Here is a 16895-nt window from a genome sequence, read left to right as displayed (position 1 = left end):
CAAGTAAGAGATCATTAGCATCTTTAGAGAGAATCATTTCATTTAAATGAGGAAGTTGGAAGCTAATTGGGACAGGACCTATCAGTGAAGCCTTTTAAAACTTTATTTCAAAACCAAAATATGGAATCCTAACTCTAATACAGTTTATCAGTATAATAACCAAAAAGAATATGTGGTTCTGTGTGTTTCAGCAGAAGTGATGTATGAAGTACACCTCTTTCTTAGCTTGAAGGTAAGGATAGGTATGTCACTTTTGTAAATACAAAGCTTTTAACTAAAGGATTTTAAAGTGAACTTTCAAAGAGATTAAAACCTTATGCTTTATAAGCACTTTGGTTCACAAATGATTCTTATGAAAAACTTTATTTAAATGTGTCCTGCATAAATGTGCTCATAATGAATAGACTTTCATAGTTTAAGCTACTCTAAAAAACTCTTCATTTATTCTTTTTTACCCATATGACTTAATCCTAGCTCTTACTTTTATATCCTCACCTCTTCCTTCCTTTCTTCCCCCACAAGATGATTATATCAGAAACATTGCTGCTACTTCTACCCTCAAGAGTCTTACCTGGAACTTTCGAGTTTCGTAGGAACAACTGAAGATTTTATGCTTATGGTTTTTAAGTATTTGAAGATTTTTGTATCAATAATAGAATAATACTTCTTTCATGATATGTGGAAAATCCTATTTTAATTCTTAAAAAAGGAAATTTAATTTAGCATTCTATTATGTAGAACTAAACTTGTGAACTGCTACCATTCAAGATTTGGAATCTTCTTCAGGCAAGAACAGGTTTTATAACTGTCTTACAGGCTTTACTGTATTCAAGGGAGGAAGAACATATACACATACAGAGGAGAGCAGATTGAACAGGATAAGCCCGAGGAATACTTGGTCGGTCAATCTGATATCTGCTTCATTTCTGTTGCTGTCTTGGAAGTTGGACTCTAATGGGGGTGGTTTCATTTTTGCCTCCTGTATATGTCATGTGTATATGTCAGTATGAGAATATACTTGGTTATCAGTATTTCATCATTTGTGTAGGCATTGTGTAGGTGTGACTTGTTATATGCTGAACCTAAGCAGAAATCTGGCCAAAGCTATGAATCAGATCAGTGTAGGAGCAATTCCAAGAAACTTTGGGTTGCTGAATCTTGATTTAGCTTTTGCTTCGAATACTCCATTGTGAAAATGCTACAAATAGAATTTTAGAGCATATAAGAAAACCTTGAAGTATTAACCCTTTCTATATCTGCTTTAAAACAAAGCAACTGAGGTAAGTAATAGAGGCTTTGATTCTTCCCTTGAGTGTTAGATTTGCCTTTAGTGAATTGTACTAAGTACGACTTTAATACTGTTGATAGCACTCATTCGCTTGGTATGGGTTGGAATCACCTATACCCAGTGTTTAAAATGCCCTTTAATCTTTTTGCCTTAGTTATTTTTCAAACATCATATCCTATATTTGCCCAAAATGCTAATTCTTTTTAAATTATATCCTCTCTCCTTAATTCTACTTAAACTATGTTCCCTTTTTTAGTAAAAATTTTAATATATTTTTTCTAATTGCATATATATAAATTTTTAACATTATTTTTGAAATTTTTGAGTTCCTAATTTTCTCCTCCTTTTCCCTCTTCTCTCCTTGAGAAGGCAAGCAATTTTATATAGATTCCACATGTACAGTCATGTAAAACATTTCCATATTGCCCTTTTGTTTTTAAAGCAATCAGGGTTAAGTAACTTGCTCAAGGTTGCATGGCCAGTTATTTCTGGGTGTGCTGCTAAGTATCTGAGCCTGGGATTTGATCCCCAGGTCATCCCAACACTGGGGCCAGTGCTCTTACTCACTGAACCACCTGGCCGCCCCTAAGCAATTGGGGTTAAGTAACTTACTCAAGGTTACACGGCCAGGTGTTTCTGGGTGGGTGCTAAGTGTCTAAGCCTGGATTTGATTCCAGGCCATCCTGACACTGGAGCCAGTGCTCTTACTCGCTGTGCTACCTGGCTTCCCCTGCTATAAATATTTTTGTGCATATAGGTCCTTTTTCTTTTTTTATCTCTTTGGGATATAGACCTAGTAGTAGTAGTGCTAAATGAAAGGGTATGCAGTTTTATAGCTCTTTGGCCATAGTTCCAAATCACTCTCTAGAATGATTGGATCAGTTCACACCACCACCAACAATGCATTAATAGAACAGTTTTTTTAATGAAGAAATCAAAATCTAGTTCTACATTGTTCTCCAAGATGGTTAGATCAGTTCACAACTGCATCAACAATGCATTAATGTCCCAATTTTCCGCATCCCCTTCAATATTTGTTATTTTCCTTTTCTGTCATATTAGTCAATGTGGTAGATGCAGAGTAGTACCTCAGAGTTGTTTTAATTTGCATTTCTTTAATCAGTAGTGATTTAAAGCATTTTAACATGACTGAATAGCTTTGATTTCTTCTGTATCCTTTGGCGATTTATCATTTGGGGAATGATTTGTATTCTTATAAATTCGACTCAGTTCTCTATATATTTGAGAAATGAGGCCTTTATCAGATAAACTTGTAAAATTTTCCCCTAATTTTTTTGCTTTCCTTCTAATCTTGGCTGCTAAAGTGGGTTTCTTTTTTTTTTTTAAACAATCGGGGTTAAGTAACTTGCTCAAGGTTACTCGGCCAGTTATTTCTTGGTGTGGTGCTAAGTATCTGAGCCGGGATTCAATCTCCAGGTCATCCCGACACTGGGGCCAGTGCTCTTACTCGCTGAGCCACCTGGCCGCCCCTAAGCAGTTGGGGTTAAGTAACTTGCTCAAGGTTACACGGCCAGGTGTTTCTGGGTGGGTGCTAAGTGTCTGAGCCCGGGATTCGATCTCCAGGTCTTCTCAACACTGGAACCGGTGCTCTTACTCACTGAGCTATCTGGCCACCCCTAAAGTGGGTTTCTAATGGACAAATGCAAGAGCTTATATGATATGTAGGATTTATCTTTATGGATGGGAGTTTGAAACCATACAGTTTCTTCTTTCATCTATAGCTGATCTTGGGGAACAGGATAATAATATATATAGTTTAATAGATACAGAGTTGGAAGGGATCACAAAGATCTAATTCTAATTCCCTCATTTTACAGTTGTGGAAACTGAGGCCTGGTGAAATTAAATGATTTGTCCAAGGTCATATAGGTAGCATTTGTAGATTTATCAAGTACCTAGTATGTGGTAGGCACTTGAACTCCAAAGCCATTGTTCTTTCCAGTGAACCATCTTGCTCACATGAGCCCATATCTTAAGACGTGAATTAATAATTCCGGGCCTTAAAAATAACAAATAATTACTTTAGACCATGAATGAGCTCTGTTAGTAGTAACACCTCACATGTAATAATAAGAAAATAATAAATAAAGGAGTGCTTTATGGTTTACATACTTTATGTGAGCATTTGAGTCTCTTAACAACCCTTTGTAGTGGGCTCTTCAGGAATTGGCATCCTCCTCTTTTTATAGATGAGTAAACCTGAGGCTCAGAGGTGTCATCCTCAGCTCCTCTCTATCTCTTTCATCCCTCATCCAGTTCTCACTAATGGAATAAGTGCCAAGAGCTTTCTGTCACCTCCCGGATCAAATACCAAATCCTCTGTTTGGCATCCCAAGCTTTTCACAACCTGGCCCCCTCCTGCCTTTCCAATCTTCTTATACCTTCCTCCTTCCAGGTATTCTGTGATCCAGTGACACTGGCCTCCTGGCTGATCTTTGCCCAAGACATTCCATCCATTTTCCAGGCATTTTTAGAGGCTGTCACTGATGCCTGGAATGCCCCCTCTCTTCATCTCTCCCTCTTTCCCTGGTTTCCTTCAAGTCCCAGATCAAATCCTCCCTTCTGCTATCCCAGCTTTCCTGATCCACCTTAATGTGAGTGCCTTCCCTCTGCTGATTATTGCCACTTTGTCCTGTCTAGAGCTTGTTTATACATAGATATTTGCAAATCGTCTTTGCCATTAGACTGAACTCCTTGACAGCAGGACCCAGTCTGTCTTATTTGTATCTTCAGCTGGTAACACAGTAAGGGACGGTGCCTGGCACATAATTGGCCCTTAATAAAGGCTTACTGGCTAATTGACTATAGTGCTGTGCATGTAGCCAAGGTTTACTAAAGTCCTTGAGGAATTAATGAAGAATATGAAATATTTATGTAGCTGAAGAACTTAATGTAACTTATGAGAAGAGCAGGTAACTTTAAAATTGGAAATTTGTAAATATGTGTGTGTTTACAGTAATATTAACTTTAATAAAATGTTCTTTTTCTCCTCTCTCCCCTCCCCCAGGTTTTTCTTGTAAGGAAGATCATTGGTCCGGATGCGGGGCAGCTTTATGCAATGAAAGTATTGAAAAAAGCATCTTTAAAAGGTAGAATATTGGGGTGGCTAGGTGGCGCCATGAATAGACCACTGGCTCTGGAGTCAGGAGAACTTTACTTCAAATTCAGTTTCAGACACTTAACACTTACTAGCCATGTGACCTTGGGCAAGTCACTTAACCCCAATTGCCCAGCCTTCCTCCCTCCAAAAAGAAAAAAAAAAAAGGTAGAATATTTATCAAAGTATGACTTAAAAAAGATCCTTTACAAACTTGTTTTTTGTGCTTATGTTATATATAGTTGTATCTTTTAGCAACTATATCATGGTTTTCCAGCAAGTCATGTAAAATGCATGTTTGCTAATATTTATCTGAAGCATTCCTTTAGTGTGTGTTTCTCCTGTTGGGAATTTTCAGTTGACAAAAAATAACGTCCTTACCATTTTATTATTTGGCATTTGAGGAGCAGTGCAGTGTGAGAGTTCATTGGATGAGTAGTCAGAGGACTGGAGTTCAAGTGTGGACTTTTGTAAATAAATGCTGTGGGATGTTGGGCAGATTGCTTTACTTGTTCAGGTCTCAGTCTCCTCATTTCCAAAACTGGATAATGACATGTATCCTGCCTAACTTAGGTTTTTTGTGAGAATCAGATGAGATGGTGAATGCAAAGTGCTTTGTAAACTCTAAAATGCTGTATAAATGTGACTCATGCATATAATAACACATAATTATTTTTCCCCAAAATAATTCTTTCATTGTTCTTGTTTTTACTCTTCCATCTTCTTAGATAAATTTTTAAAAAGTCATGAATACAAAACATTTGCAAGCAGTTGTATGCATTTCTTTTGGTTCACGGTCACATAGATTCATGTGTCTGTTTCCAGGTTCTCAAGTGGATAAATTTAACCACTACTTGTTCTTTCTTTCACCAACTTATTTAAATATTCTTATGTTCATATTGCTGAATACTTGTTAATTTATCACTTGTTTGTACTGCCTTAGCTCATTCTGTGAGGTGGATTAAAGCTAATCTGTTATGTTTTACAATGTGATTTGTCACATTTCGCCAAATTTTATAGCTTTTTGAGGGCTAACAATGCCATTGCCATATAGACAGTAAAAATTGGGAAACATTTCACTATTTGCATAAGATAAGGATTTTATTTGTAGACTTCTTCACTATTAATTCTTTCAACTTTAATTGAACTATACATTGGTAAGTATAGATTTCAGCTGTATGTAGATGTGAAAAATTTATAGGGATGGGATCTGATCCTGTGGCTTCATCTGTACAGGGAACTCCTTTGTGAGAGGACTCCCTCTACCAGTATTGGTAGGTCAGCACCTTTACTGCATCTCATAAACCTAGGGAGTTGCAAAGGCACTTCATAGTTCATTGACTTGCCCAAGATCACACAGTCACCATGTGTAGGAGACAGGAATTGAATCCTCATCCTGTCTGAGGCCAGCTCTCTCTATATGAGGCCACACTGCTTCTCTATACAAATATACACTGAATGTTTTAGTAAAAGAAATTATTTACTTTTAAAATTTATTAGTATTTGATGTGTTTTTTTAAACTTATATCAAGTAATACTATTACTGTCTTTTCTTTTCAGTTCGAGATAGAGTTCGTACAAAGATGGAGAGGGATATTTTAGTAGAAGTAAATCATCCATTTATTGTCAAATTGCACTATGGTAGGCATTACTTATTTTTCACCCTTTTGTGATCTGTACTGTTCCCATCTCCTCTAATTAGGGAAGGTTGAATATAATTCTAACTCATCAAAATATTCTAATTGCCAACTGTGATTAGATAGTGTGTCACCCTTTTCTTGAGAATAAAGGAAAATATTATGTTTATAGCATTGCCATTTTGTGAAATGAATTATTGCTTTAGTAGACAGGAATTCTAAAATAAATAGAGAACAAATATGGTTAAATGCTGAGTACGTTCAAGGCATCATACTGGGTGCTCGAAATACAGAGCTGAAAAATGACTGTTCCTGCCCTCAAGGAGCTTACATTCTACATTCTAGTCACCATGTACACAACTAAATGTAATACAAGGGAATGTGTAATGAGAGCAAAATAGGAAAGGAAAGCCTGGCAAGATTTCTCCATTAGTCTCAAAGCAGCCTAAAAATATTTATTCTTGCTTCAGCTGCCATGGTACTTAAAAAGGTTGTTCCAATTTCATATGGCATTAGTACATAAAGTCACTGAGAGCCCAGTGATGTAGATAAGCAGTACTTAATAAGTTGTTAAGTTGGATTTATAATGAAACAGATGTGAGTAATGTTAATATCTTGACATAACCCTTCCATCTCCACTTCATCCCCAACCTGATTTTATTCTGAGTGTTCCTTTGAGAAATTATATATTTATCTTAACATTCATTTACAAATTTAGCCAAATGATATGAAGTCAGACTTAAGAAGAGTCATTAAGTTTCTGATCTCTCACTGTGTGATTCTGTGGTGGAAATGTATGTACAAGGGGAGTTAGTGTTCCCAAGCTCCCTGCTGCTTAGTCCCAGGACTGATGTTGGGCAGTAAAGCATGCGCCTCTATAAAGAAAGAAAGTGATAATCGGCAGTTATCGAAGGAGTCCTATGGATGAGGGCCTGACTTTCTGGGAAAAGGAAGGTAGTTCTTGTCAACATTGGACCTGACTCCAAATTTGAAATGTTAGCCAATGGTATTCCTTTAACATGGATCATGTCATTGAACTCCTACACTCTAGTACTTTCACTTATAAACAAATTTGCAAACAGTATTAAGATATTTAATCTTTTAAGATTTTCCTCTTTACTAAGTTTCTAATTTTTAATTAGCCTTTCAGACTGAAGGGAAGCTGTATTTAATATTGGATTTTCTCAGGGGAGGAGATGTATTTACAAGATTATCCAAAGAGGTAAGCATCTACTTAAAACTTCATACTCTAGGTCCTTTAAATCTAAAATGGAAAGACATCTAGTTCTCCTTCTAACAACATTTTTTTAAACAATTGGGGTTAAGTAATTTGCTCAAGGTTACACAGCCAGGTTTTTTGTGTGGGTGTTAAGTATCTGAGGCTAGAACCAATCTGGGGTCTCCTGACTCCGGGCCGGCGCTCTTACTCACTGTGCCACCTGGCTGCCCCCTAACAACATTCTTAAAGGAAATTTTAGTCTAAATGATTTTGCAAGCCTCAGTGTATTTTACTTACAGCACATGTCTGTTAATGGTGCCTTGCATCTGACTTTCTTAGAGAACATTTTGATGATTTATGAGATGTGAGATGTATTTAAGTTCTAGGCTGTCAGGCATCATAAATATCTGGACAGAGTAGGCTGAGATGAGGTTAGGACTATGGACATGTTACTCAAGTACCCTTGAGATTAGCATTTCTGAACAACTATGGGTAGTCTCAAATCCTACTTCCACATTTCTAGGTGAAATGGACCAAATGGATGAACTATTGCTGTTTCTTTGAATTTAGGAGCTTCTGAGACGAGGAAGCAAATAGAGAGCAAGGATTAAGGCCATTCTTTAGGTGGCCAGGGTCTCAGCTTTATGCCTTCCTACCTCAGGTATAAGTGGGCCACTCTGGAAAATTCAGTGGGCTCTTAGCATATTGAGTAGAATCCATTGTATAGCAGATTCTGTCAAGGATCCCATATTTATAAATCATATTACACTAGATAAATACTAGCAATTAAAATAAATAATAATTATTAGTAGTATTTGGCACTTATTTACTTACCTACCAAAAAGACTTTGGTAAAATGTGCTCTTTAAGACATTCTTTCTGGTAGTCCATCTCAAGTTTTCTTCTAAAGCAGAGATTCTTAACTTGGGGTCTATATATTGATTTTAAAAATATTTTGATAAGTATATTTCATTAGAGTGTTCCAAAAATCTAAGTGCAGTTTTAAGCTAAAACCTGAAACTACAGTAAGGCTTTGGGAACATCCTATATAATGGTTTTCTTTGTGAGCCTCTCTGTATGTACTTATATGCATTTAAACATGACTCTGAGAAAAGATCCCTACCCTTCACCAGCCTGACTGCCCAGGGTAGATCAGCAACACACACAAAAAAAGAAAGAAGCCCAGCTCTAAATTCTCTAGGTATAGATTCTCCAAAGTACAAACTAAATCTCTGCTTCATATGGGATCTAACTAAAGTCAGTACAATTTGAATAATGTTCACCTCAAAATATTAGATAATTAATAGCCAGCACTTTTAATAGTGTTCTCATAAAAATCCGTAACCAGGTCATTCATCTCTCTGGAAGGAAGAAAATGGCATCTGTAGCCTCTGGGTTTGTTTGGTTTCTAAATTATAGAAATCTTAGCTCTATAGTATAAACAGAATCTGTTTGTGGTTAGGGTCTTTTACAGCAATGCCATACTTATTTGTATAAAAAGTGTAATTTTTTTAAAGGCAGTAAAGATGGATACTTGTTTATGTCTTGTAGAAAAGGTAAGTTTCATAATATTCTTGGTTACTGTGTTGTCTTATAGATGATATTGTTATGTAATGTTATAATATGTATTTCTGGGTCTATTATTTTTTAAACGAAGCCTCCACTAGCACCCTCGTCCCCCCTCCCCCAAAAAAGGGCAAAGAAAGAAATAACAAAAACAAGCCAACAGACTTGTTCTCTTATTAGCCAAGAAAGTGATGTTGGTGAATAGAGAGTAGTAGGACAGATCTGAAAGTACAGTAGCAGAGCTGTGGTCATGGCACCTTTGTGACTAGTTTTTAAGAAATTATTCTCTAAGTAAGGTAATAAGCATATGTAAATAGGAAACCTCTTTAAACGCCAAATCGTGTTTTCTATTTGGCAGTGCCAAGGAGGCCTCTTGGTGTGCAAGGACATGGTAGATGACAAGAACTCTGAAAGCTCATGATATGCTGATCTTTAACAAACTTTCAGATTCTTGAGATTGCCACTGAAATGAAATAAGTAACTTAAATACTCTTAATAATTCAAGCAGCATTACCTGAATAATCAAGAAGTGACAATAATGTACTTAGGTTTTCACAGAGAGGCAATGTGGTTCAAGTGACCCTGGGCAAGTCACTTCACTTGAGCGTCCACAGGCAACTTTGTAAGTTGTAGAGCTGTTGTTGATCTACATTGGTAGAAGATTCTACAAGCCCAGTAAAAAACAGTGGTTTTATCTGCAGATTATTAAAATTAGAAGATAAAGATAATGCAGCAGCAAAGGCCCTGTTAAAGTCTTAACAACTCCTGAGGGCACTTCATAATTATTTCATACTATAGTAATTCAGCTTCTTGATAACAGCTAAGACAGCAAGAGAAGCTTCAGTTCAGAAATCACAGAGCCATGTTTTAAACACCTTCGTAAAACAAGTTCATAGAAACAAGATTTAGTGTGTAAAGGAGTGGATTTTAGTTTTCCAGAAAATTTCTCTCTGAGATAACTCCTTCCCTAATGTTGCAGCTGTTTGATTTTGAAGAATAAGCTTTTAAAATGTGATTTCAGCCATCAAAACAGAGATCAGAAGGTAAATCTCTCCAGTTCTTATTAGGTTATGTTTACAGAGGAAGATGTGAAATTCTACCTCGCAGAACTTGCCCTTGCTTTGGATCATCTACACAGCCTGGGGATTGTGTACCGGGACCTGAAGCCAGAAAAGTAAAGTAACCTGTGGGCCCTTGGAATAGTCACTGTTCTCTAAAAGTTTAAATTCCGTGCATTCTCTCATATATTTTACTTAATTGTACAAAAAAAATTTGTAAAAAATATAAAGTAGAAATTTTATTTTTTAAGTAATGCAGTAATCCATTGATTCTAGTTGTGCTAATCACTTTCATAAATTGCCAATTTATCAACTTAACTATTGGAGATTGGCTTTTCTCAAGTTTGATAATTTTAATAAATGTTTTATGCATAAATATTTTACTGTTATATACATTGGTGAATGTGAATTTTAATTTTCAGCATTTTGCTTGATGAAGCAGGACATATCAAATTAACAGGTACGTAAATTCTCAATGCAGTTAATCTTTCTATACTATATATTTCACTTATTTCAATAACTGATTTATCTAGGTTTATTTCCTGTTCCCTATTTCTTGATTTTGATTTATGTGTTACCTATTAAATTAACTCATTTAAGTGTTAGTTGAGCCAACTCTGTATTTGTCCTAATTGTAGTGGGTATCAGTAGAGTTAGAGGGAGGGATGAAATGTACAGGGCAGATACTGTCCCATTGAGGCATATCTGTATAATTCTTCACCTAGTAAGGGTTGCTAGTGGTTTCTTTTTTTGTTTGTTTGTTTTTTGCTTTTTGGAGAGGGGAAGGTAGGGCAATTGGGGTTAAGTGACTTACCCAAGGTCACATGTCTAGTTTTTGTGTTAAGTGTCTGAGGCCAGATTTGAACTCAGGTCCTTCTGACTCCAGGGCCAGTGCTCTATTCACTGTACCACCTAGCCATCCCTTGCTAGTGTTTTAAAATCAGTTGGGTCCTAAGTCATATTTTAAGGAAGATAAGACAGATAGATAGATGATAGATAGAGCTAGATAGATATACATATATATTATTTTACTTATCAAAATTATTTTTAAAAAAGATTAAGTCTTGATGGTCTTGGCAGAAATTTTTGAGAGCTATGAAGTTTAAAGGTAAATTTCCACAGAATCATCAGTATTATAATACACTACTCTGAGATAGCAGCTTTGAGCTTATACCATCAATACTGAGATTCAGAGTCACTTTAGTGAGACCTTTTGATTCATAACCTTAGTCTCTCTTTTGTCTGTATCTCTAGAGAGAGCATATAGGGAATGTGATGATGTGGGGGAGGATAAAAATGAAACCGTATGAGGTGAGGGCTGTGTAGTGTTGCAGGTATAGGATACAATTTATATTTTAAAGTAACTTTTACTCAGTGTGCAAAGTTAATGTTTTTCCTTTTGGGTTGGAGGGGGTGATTGGGGACAAGTTTCATTAAGTTTCTCAATACTACATTAAGGTTATTTGAGCAAGTAAATGGTGCTGAATGAGGTTTTTACCTTTTCCCAACCCATCCACCAATTGCCAAAGGGATTTTATTAAAGTGGAGACCTGACCACTACCACCCCTCAGACATATTCAGTAAACTCTGTTACCTCCAGGATCAAATGGAAACTCCTCTGTTTGGCTTTTAAAAGTTCCTCATGATTTGCCACCTCCTACCTTTCCAGCCTTACTATCTATACTCTCCCATGTGAGCTACAATAAAACCAACCTTAATGGTCCTCATACTTGATGCTCCATCTCCTTTCTCTCTATATGTTCCTGGTGCCTAGAGTACTCTCCTTTTTCACCTGTGTTTCCTGGAGTTGCAGACTTTCTTTAAGGATTTAGTAAAAAAATATATACACACATAAGAAAATTAAACCTTTTTCCTAAGGTTCTTGGCAGATTAATTAGTGCTAAATTATGGTTTTCACTAAAAAGCATAAAATTAATTCTATTCTGGACATGTGTATGAGAAGAAAAGCATTTTAGAAGGAACTAGTGAAAATGCCATAGTCAGCTACAGTTTTAAAGAAATAATACAGGGAAAAATTAGGGTTTGTTTATAGAACTTTTATCATAGAAAATATTTTCCTCTACCATGAGAAATTTAGAAAACATGTACATTTAATAATTAATTTGCTCTGGTAGTTTCTCTTGATACTGTCATTGTTGTTTTTGTGGGGTTTTTTGCAATTTGTTTCTTTAAAAATATAATGTCAAAAACATTAGTTTTTTCAGGATTAGACAGTAGACCTTCCCAGGCATGATGAGTGAGCCTCAGTGGACAAACTTTCCGAAGATTAATAGAGGAAGTCAAAGCATTCTCTTCCCTTTACTTCCACACCTCCTTTTCCCCTCCCCCCAAGAAGAAAATAATAGCCAATGTTCTTTGACTTTGGAGGTTTATTTTTAGACTAGATGGAGATAATAGGAGAATTAAATCCAAGTATGTTTATATTTTGTAAATAGACGGTATATGATAAGTAAAGCTTCTTAGAACAACAAAACAAAAGTAGTTCACTGAAAAGATGAGTACACAAAATGATATTGAGAATATAATAATTATTTAATGAAAGTGAAGAGTCAGTAAATCCTAATGAAATATTCTAAGATGTTGAATCCTTCTCTAGAGTCAAGCATGCTAAAGGAAATTTCACTTGTTCCCTTTCTCCCTCTAAATGCTACCCTCTTCCCCCATCTGCAAAGAAAACATTGAAATGACTCCCTCCATTTTGGTCTGAGGTAGCAAAATCAATAAGGGCTTCCTTATGGCTTCCAAATATGTAGTTTGTGATGTTCTCATTTTCCTGTAAAACCCTCACAGTACCTTGCTTTTAAGAGAAATTCTGTGTATGACCATAGATACAACATGCGTTGTATGTATACAGGAGATGCCTATATGCTGGAGGTCTTCAAATGTATTTTTTATAACACTATTATTTTAGATTTTGGACTCAGCAAAGAATCTGTAGACCAAGAAAAGAAGGCTTACTCATTTTGTGGTACAGTAGAATACATGGCTCCTGAAGTAGTGAACAGGCGAGGCCATACCCAGAGCGCTGATTGGTGGTCATTTGGCGTGTTAATGGTAAGCTCTCTGTTCAGTCCTCCAACAAGCACTTCTTTAGCACCTGTTTTGTGGCATTAAATTTCTGAGTTAAGGTCGTTGAAAATGAAAACCTGGTTTTTTTTTTGACATTTCCTATTTAAATGCTTCATTTTACCTGGTGGAGAGTGGGGATGGAGGAAAGTTTTGACAATTTAGTTATCAAAAAGCTTTGCTTTTTTGTTAAGTTTTGCCACAAAGAAAATCAGGTTCCTTTCTCTTCTAATCTTGTCTTTATCTTGGTAGATACAGTTGTAAATAGTGGCACTGTTATATAGACTTTAAGATTCTAGTCTAGAAAGAATCTGTCAGATTGTAGATTACTGGAAACTAAAGTGTTTAACGATTGTATCTTTGTACTTCTAATTGCTCCACAGACTTTAGCATACATATATTTAGTACACACATGCGTGTGCGCACACACACACGTGTGCACGAAGATTTCTGTAACCTGTCAATGTCTTATTTCCCATTATATGTTTATAATTTCCTTTAGGACAGAGGCTGCCTTCCTTTCACTTAGTATCCCCCATAGCATCTAGCATAGTGATAGTCATAAGTAGTATAACAAATACATACTGATTGATTAGGTATAGAATTCTGTATAAAATTCTGTGACAATAAAGTTTTTTTTACTGAAAATACATTAGAGATGTTTTGCTATTAGACTTCTAATTATTCATTTAACAACACATCATAATTTCTATGCTGTTAGATATAAATTTTAAGCACCTAGTATACCTAGTAGTGATAGACATGTATGACATTGTTACAAGCCTCCCTTTACCCACAGTAAAGGCAAGACATACATACACATATTCGTATACATACATGCATATAAACACCTATATGAAACACTGAGAACAATGAAATGCAGAACTGTTTAGTGCTCACCCTAAATTCATAGAAGGCTACGATTAGGATGGCTTAGTGTAGTAGAAGAAGGCTTTGAGGGGAGGTGAGCCTTGAGCGAACCCTTTTGAAATCTGGGTAGAATTTTTGGAAAGGTAGCAGATATTACTATGAGGAAGAATAGCATTAGGAAAGATAAGTGTGGGAATGAGTACTACTTGGGGGTGAGGAGCAGGGAGGAAGAGTGGACTGGCTCCCAGAAGGTGTGTGCTGGGGCCTACGGGAAATGAGGTTGGGTTGGTAAGGTAGGATTGAGTTCTAGAGGGCTTTGAAAACCAAGCCAGAATAATTTGACCTGCATGTTTTAGGTAGGAGGCGCTATTAAAGGTTTTTATGCAGGTGATATATATATAATAAAATCTTTGTTTTTAGAAAGGTTAATCTTAGAGCATTATGTAAAATGGATCAATTGGTGAGAAAACTAGAGGCAGAGGAACCATCTAGGAGGCTATTAGAATAATCTGAGAATGAATTTATGGCAATAGTAACCCAAAAAGTGCTGTTCTGAGTAATACAAAGCAGGAGCATAAGTGAGAGGAGAGTCTAGGTTTGAGTTTCAGAATTAGGAATTCTCTTTATAGAAGACTAGAAACCATGAGAATAAAGGAGTTCACCAGATCTAAAGAGAAAAAAAAAACATAGGATTGAGGCCAAAGCCATTTAAAAAATAACTTACCGGTATGTTGACAGCTAAATAAGGCTAATTGAAATTTTAAAATATTTGCATATGTATTAAAAAAGAAAAACCTCTTTAATAAATTGTAGTGCTACATAATGTTGGGTATATTCCATTTTGTGTCTGCTTATCCTCATTCTTTCTAAATATCATTTTAGAAAACTTATTTCCTTTATACCATGAAATGTAATTAACTTAACATCTTTTATCTTAATATTTCATTCTGCTGGTTCTAAATTTTGCTCAATGTAATTTTTTTAACCTTTTTTTCTTACTAAACAGGAATAAAATATCCCCATATTTGGTATCTTTGGATGGGGAGGGCACAAGGGCTCTTAAATCTATATTGAATGTCTGTAAATTTGTATTTAGGTAATCATTTTTGTTTAATTATTAAGTTCTTTGAAGTAATTCAGTTTTATTTTAGAAGAAAAATAGCGTGTCTCTGCGGATTTACAGGTTCCTTTGGACCTTCCAAAGGTAGGATTGGAATATTTAGTTTGTTTAACTTGCCACAGTTGAGTAAGAAGCTGGAAACGCTAGTCCTTAAATGGTTTCAAGAAAGTCAGGCATGTTTGCTTTCTGATCCTAGTTTGGCCTATGATCATACTTTGAAAAAAACCGTTATACATCCTAAATCATACTTAATGGACTTCTGGTATTTTTTGTTTTAGTTTGAAATGCTCACTGGTACTCTGCCTTTTCAAGGTAAAGACAGAAATGAGACCATGAATATGATACTGAAGTAAGTGTAACTCTTAAATTTCTCTTTTGTACACCATTCCCTACCCACCCACCACACCAAACAACTCCAAGCCCTTGCTTTTAGAAATTTATAATAGTTAAGATGGAAGTAAAATAATATTTTAAAGTATAAACTGTTTTCTGGCTGATACTATAAAAGGAACATTCTACATGCTAGTGTGAAAAGTGCTTAGTAAAAGTCTGTTGTATGTTCAATTTTAAAGTGCAGATTGTTGTTAAGTTAAATTTCCTAAAATTTTATTTTTCAGAGCAAAACTTGGAATGCCTCAGTTTCTTAGCCCTGAAGCACAAAGTCTTCTAAGGATGTTATTCAAAAGAAATCCTTCAAATAGATTAGGTATTATTATGTTTCATGGTTTTTGTAGAAAAGTATACTGCATATTTTTCTAGGTGAATGATATTTTTCAGTTTTATGATTTATTTGAATTTAATGGTATTCATTAGCACTTTGAGTTATAGATTTTACTATTGAGAAAATAATTGTAGAAGTTTCTGAGATATTGAAGGATAGATATTATGGCTTAATCAAATGTCTTGGCTAGTAAGAGATTACCATATATATGATGCATCAATCATTAGTTTTTTAAAGAAGTCATAGGTTCCTAGGGAAAGGCCCTTATAAATCACCTAGAAGTTTGTTTCTTTCCCAATAGAAGAATCTTCTCTGTAATGTCCTTGACAAATTGTGATCTAGCCATTCCTTAAGCACTCTCACTGCCAGCAAATGCTATTGTTAGAAATCTCTGTTGGACAGCTGTTCAGTCGACAGAACTTTTCCTTCACCCAGTAATTTCTACCCATTGGATCATAGTAACACTCTCTTTCATGTGACAATTATCTGGACATTTGATGACAGAAGTCTTGTACTCCTTTTCCTTCTCCATGCCTAATGTCTCTAGTTCTTTCAGTTATTCCTCATATGACATAGTTTCCAAACTGGTTATCTTCCTCTGTACACATTGTAATTCTTCTTTAAGTGGGATGCCCTAAACCAAACACAGTACTATAAATGTATTCCTACTAACACATACAAGATTAAAATTATTTCTCTTGATCTCTGGGGCTCAGATGTCATTAGTTTACAAATAGCTTATTGAACTTGTCTCTAACTAAAATTCTCAGTCCTCATTCACATGTCTCCCTCTGATTTCTGAACCATTGCCAGGGATACTGGGAGAGAGACTATAGAACTGGAGAAGGACAAATGTTGGTCCCTGTTTTCAAAAAAGGAAAAAGTCTGAAAACTTTAGTCCAATAAACTTGGCTTCATTAAGAGTAGGTAAGGCTAAACTTGCTTCATTTACTTTTTTGACAAGGTCCTTAGACTGGTAGATCTGAAAAATACTGTAGATACCATTGATCTTTTTTAGAAAAGATTCCAGATTTTAGAAAAGCATCTGACCAGGTCTCTTTAGTACTCTTTGTGTTTGTGTATCTAGTGCCTAGCACAGTGCTAGCCACTAAGAGATATGAGGTACTTAGTAGTGTAGGTATGTGAATTTTAAATTAGTTGAATGACAGAAATCAAAGAGTAGTCATTAATGGATGGCTATCTAGTTGGGA

General features: G+C 35.6%; 1 protein-coding gene across 1 annotated transcript in view; it reads left to right on the top strand.

Moving 5' to 3' along the window:
* Positions 1-16895, top strand: part of RPS6KA6 (ribosomal protein S6 kinase A6) — a 108353-nt gene that overhangs the window by 50804 nt on the left and 40654 nt on the right. Inside the window, exons 4-11 of the mRNA XM_069067370.1 lie at positions 4317-4398; positions 5967-6047; positions 7186-7265; positions 9896-10002; positions 10309-10346; positions 12819-12961; positions 15242-15312; positions 15581-15669. Of these exons, the coding sequence (XP_068923471.1) occupies positions 4317-4398; positions 5967-6047; positions 7186-7265; positions 9896-10002; positions 10309-10346; positions 12819-12961; positions 15242-15312; positions 15581-15669 (691 nt within the window). The remainder of the gene's footprint in view (positions 1-4316; positions 4399-5966; positions 6048-7185; positions 7266-9895; positions 10003-10308; positions 10347-12818; positions 12962-15241; positions 15313-15580; positions 15670-16895) is intronic.

Source organism: Petaurus breviceps, unplaced genomic scaffold (assembly GCF_028583685.1).
Source record: "Petaurus breviceps papuanus isolate PSGF00001 unplaced genomic scaffold, PetGlider_PUasm1.0 90747, whole genome shotgun sequence".
NCBI classification, from domain to species: Eukaryota; Metazoa; Chordata; class Mammalia; order Diprotodontia; family Petauridae; genus Petaurus; species Petaurus breviceps.
This window is presented reverse-complemented; position numbering and strand designations above follow the sequence as displayed.